This window comes from Halichoerus grypus, chromosome 11 (assembly GCF_964656455.1).
Source record: "Halichoerus grypus chromosome 11, mHalGry1.hap1.1, whole genome shotgun sequence".
Classification (NCBI taxonomy): domain Eukaryota; kingdom Metazoa; phylum Chordata; class Mammalia; order Carnivora; family Phocidae; genus Halichoerus; species Halichoerus grypus.
In genome coordinates this window covers 49793122-49798195 of record NC_135722.1, presented here as the reverse complement: position 1 = coordinate 49798195, position 5074 = coordinate 49793122, and the positions used below count along the sequence as shown (strand labels likewise).

Genomic DNA, 5074 nt, shown 5'->3' with positions numbered 1-5074 from the left:
AATCCATGCATGTCCTTCCTGTTGTCTACCTTAAACGCCACAAGTATACCAGTTTCTCTGAGGGATCACATGTACCATTGTTGATCCTAGAGCTTATGAATTTCAATTGTATTTTTGTCATTTCTGTTCCTTTGAGGAAATAAGTTCTGATTCAGAAAGAACATGAGTGAATTTCTTAATAGCCATGTGTATGGGGACAGTCAACTTTTTGTCTTAAAAATTACCTTATTTTTAGATCATTAGCCTTTTTGTGTCAGCTTCACAATGAACAGAGCAGAATATGATGGGTAACAGAAAGAAAATATTTACATTTTGCTTTATTTTGTTAAGTTTTTTAAGACGAGTATAAAAGAATAAAATGTCTAGGATTAATTTAAAATAAGCCAAAACAAACAATCAAACACACAAAACACATAGGATACTGGCATAAGAGTTTCTAAAGAACTGAAAATAAAACTGTCTTGGTTGTCAAGGTAAATGAAGACAAGAAGGAGTCAAAAATACAAGTGTCAATGGACTGGATGTCCTGGTGTCCTCGTAGGGGAAAGCTATATTGGGAGTGACCAAGGGAGAAGCTTGAAGGAGAATTATCATTTCCAAAGGCTATTTAAAACTTACAATTTTTATTCATATTAACTATGTATTTCATCATGTGAAAGAATCATCATATATTAAATGATTTCCTACTGGCTTAATGTTCTTCCCTTCTATTTTAGTGCTGATGGGTAGAAATTTTTAGATGTCTGGCTTTGCCAATACAATGATATTAATATAATTAACATGACATATGAATGCCTATAGCATGCATTTTATTATTCTTAATTGATAAATAACTGAGGCTCAGAGATTAAATGACTTGTTCAAGATCACAAAGGTTGTAAGTGAAGGAGGCAAGAGTAGATGTGCTGCTTTCTTCCAAGACTACATTCTTTCTACCACACTGTGATTTTTTTTTACAAATTTTCCATATTTCCTAAGAATAAATTGATGCAAGTAAATTTACTAATTAGTCAAAGGTATAATATGATTACAGTTTTAGCCTTTTTAAATGTAATAGCATAAGGGGCGCCTGGGTGGCTCAGTTGGTTAAGCGACTGCCTTCGGCTCAGGACATGATCCTGGAGTCCCGGGATCGAGTCCCACATCAGGCTCCCTGCTCAGCAGGGAGTCTGCTTCTCCCTCTGACCCTCCTCCCTCTCATGCTCTCTGTCTCTCATTGTCTCTCTCGCAAATAAATAAAATCTTAAAAAATAAATAAATAAATAAATGTAATAGTATGTTCCATATATCTAGATATACTCTATCCATTTTATTTGGGGAAATTTGAGAACAGAGTATATATTATAAAAGATAGAATATAATTTTATAGATAATAAGATGGTATAATAAAATTGATTGGTAACTATATTTCTATGAAATCTTAAATTTTTAAGATACTTTTGCATACAGATAGATGATAAAAAATAAAGATCATGCCCATTACATTTTCTTTAAATAGTTTATAACTATGGAATTACCTTGTATATTTCATTGTTTTTTTTAATTCATTTCTAGGTATCACTCTATTAGAGACACTTATTATGTTAGTCCTACTTATATCACCATTGCCTTGATTTTTTTAAATGTATTTTTTCCCTTGATTTTAAGTTCTTGTTATATATTCCTTTATTTTTAATTTTTAAACTGCCTGGACTACACAGGTCAATTGATCTATTATTCTCTTCTCTCTCATAGAATCAAATGAGAAAAAAAGCTAGGTGAATTAAGAATAGAATCAAACAGTGAAGGAAGATCCTAATCAATAGTTTTCAAAGATTATTTTATAAATAACCATTTCCAATGGAGAAATAATTTCTTTTACAAGAGAATCTGTTGTTTATAGGAAATCATTCCAGTGATCCCAGTAAGACATAGGGATATGCAATTCCTTCTCCAGTCAGGAAAAAAAAAAAAATGTCATGGATTAATTTTATTGAATGAATACATTAGCATTCTCTCTGCCAACATATTTTCTATAATTTTGCTGAATGTACATCATTCTCTCTATCCCTCTTTATCTTTTGATGGACTAATAAAATATAACTTTTCCTCCTATATTGCTGATGTACAGATTCTCATCATGTTTACTCCTGCATGGAATAAAATGCATGGGAGGCCCTAAAAGAACTTTCCTTAAATATCTTATGTGCTTCAAGTCCATACAATTACAATATTTCCTGAAAATAGTTTATTTCACTGCCATCCCCTCAATCCAGAATAAGACAAAATGTTGTCCCTGTGTACATATTAGAATGCTTCTTTGACTAATATCCTTTTTCATTAAGCATATGTCAAGGTTATGAACTGCAGAACACAGAACAAAAACTCAGGTGTGCAAGAAATGGAACTTTATTTTATGGTAGTGGTTTGAAGTCCTCATCCCCTAAGTTTGAAGACACCAGATATCAGCAACTCAGAGCCTTCTCATTAATCTATCTATGGTGGGCATCTAGCTATACTGGGATCTACTAGGATCCAAGTTCTTCTTTGGCCTTGGGTGGTTTTGGCAGCAATCCCTCTCTTGATCTGAATATCTTATTCTCATTTCTTTCTTTTTTTGATTTAAATTCAATGAACCAACATATAATACATCATTAGTTTCAGACGTAGTGTTTAGTAATTCATCAGTTGCGTATAACACCCAGTGCTCATTCTCATTTATTTCTGATCCACTCTAGCACCATGCAATACCAGTAGGGTTGTCTAAGACCCTCTGTCATCTCTGATGTGCTCTCAGGCATACAAAAAATGTTTAACTGTTTTCCACAAAATACCAGGGAACTCTTGCAAGCTATCTCATTCCCCTCTCAATTTACAGACTCTGCAACTATTTCAAATATCACTGGCCTCAGGTAACCATGAAGACAATTCTGCCAGATGAGAAAATGACAGTATTAACAAACCAACATACCAAACAGAGCAACAGGACTAAGGTCAATGTCCTTGGGAGTATGATGGGGGCAAGGGGCTATGAATCAGAGCAATGAGTATGTGTCTTTTAAATGACAGGAATGCTAGTCCTTTTGATTGTAAGCCACATTAGCCTCATATAGTCCATTCTCCTAAGAAACCCATCCCGTAGTGGGTAGAGACACCAAGGTAAGTAAATCAGAATCAAATTTTATGGAAAGAGAGAAGGCGATTGATACCATTCCTTATCTGCTTGGTCTTAATACTATAGATTATTGGATTCATAAATGGGGGGAAGAGGAAGTAGATATAGCTCATGATAATATGAACTACATGTGGCACATATTGCCCAAATCGATGAATGAGGGTCAGCCCAGTCACTGTGACATAAAAAACCAGAACACAGCTAATATGGGAGACACAAGTGTTTAGAGCCTTAGCCTGTTCCTCAACTGAGGCAATTCTCATGACACTGTTAAGGATTAGAATATAAGAGGTAAGGATAAGCACAGAGTCCAAGAAACTAGTTAATGAGACCAGGACTATAGGATAGAGTCTATTGAAGGTGATGTCAGCACAGGCCAGTTTGATCACATCCTGGTGCAAGCAGAAAGCATGGGAGAGGACATGGGATTTGTAGTAGGGGAATCCAGAGAGGGTGGTGATTATGGGAACAATAAGTATAAAGCCCCTAATTAGAACCCCTAGACCTATCTTCATCACCTTAGCAATGGTGAAAATGGAGGTGTATCTCAGGGGATTGCAGATGGCAATAAAACGATCATAGGCCATAACGAGCAAGACTCCAGACTCCACAACAGAGAGTGAATGGATTAGATAGGACTGAAAGTGGCAGGCTCCATGGCTGATTGCCCTGTGATCAAGCCACAGAACACCCAGCACAGTGGACATTGTTGTCAAAGTCACTCCAAGGTCCGTGGCTGCCAATATAGCCAAAAAGTAGTACATTGGCTCGTGGAGAGTGTGGTCTTCTCTGATAAGGAAGAGGAGGGTACCATTGCTGAGGAGTATGGAGACATAAATGACAAAGAAGGAGACAGAAATCCAAGGATGAAATATCTCCAGACCTGGGAAGCCAGTCAGTAGAAAAGGAGCAGCACTGATGTTGGACCACATGGTGGATCCCTGAGAAGAAACAAAAAAAGCTCTCTCTAGACCAAAACTGTTTAGTAGAAATATAATTTGAGCCATGTACGTGATTTTAAATTTTCTGGTAGCCACATTAAAAAGAGTAAAAAGAAAAAAAGCTAAAAGTAATTTTAATACTACATTTTATTTAATCCACTATCTCTTAAATATAGTCCATCTGTATCTTTGTCCACCTCTAGTTCTGTCATCTAGTTTCTTCTCTCTATTGTGAACATATTTTATATTATAGGAAAGAAGTTGGTCCTTCCATTTTGGATCCACCATTCATATTCTGTTCATTGATTCAACAAATAGGAATTAATGATACCTACATAAATGAGGAAGTTGACTTGGCATTAAGGACACAAACCTAATGGTCTTATCACAAAAATATGCTCTCTTGGGATGATACCATATTTACCTGAGTTGTAGTTCACACTATAATATTTTGTATGGATAAGTATATTATGCACCCCCACAGGACCAACACACTTGGAAAGCCCCAGAGAGGGGTGCCTGAGGTCTGTCCAGGTGGCTCCTAACCTCCTGGGACTGTTACATTGATAAACTTTATGGAATTTACAACTTTCTGCTTCAAGGAAGCATTGAATTTGGTGCTGAAGACAGCAGATGGAAACTTAGAAGTGACTTTTTTCAATTCCTAGCTTTTACCTAAAGACAATCATATCTATCTCACTAAAATGAAATGAGCTAGCAAGCCATGAAAAGACAGGGTGGACCAAATCTAATCACATGAGCCCTTAAAAGCAAAGATTTTTCACTAGTGGTGAAAAATTTAGACTAGTGGTGGAATGAGAACCTGAAATGATTCAATGTTTGAGAAAAATTTGACAGATAGTTACTAGTTTGAAGATGTAGGGGGCCACATGAGAAAGAATTCAGGCAGCTTCTAGGAGCAAAGAGAGGGTCCCAGCTGACAGCCTGCAAAAAAGTATGGACATCATTCTTAGTGCCA

The 5074-nt window shown here is 36.1% G+C and overlaps 1 protein-coding gene across 1 annotated transcript; it reads right to left on the bottom strand.

Moving 5' to 3' along the window:
- Positions 1-3153: 3153 nt before the first annotated feature.
- LOC118532875 (olfactory receptor 51B2-like) lies at positions 3154-4086 on the bottom strand. Its single transcript, XM_036087718.2, has one exon. It carries the CDS (start codon positions 4084-4086, stop codon positions 3154-3156), a length of 933 nt encoding a protein of 310 aa, XP_035943611.2.
- Between the last annotated feature and the right edge of the window lie 988 nt (positions 4087-5074).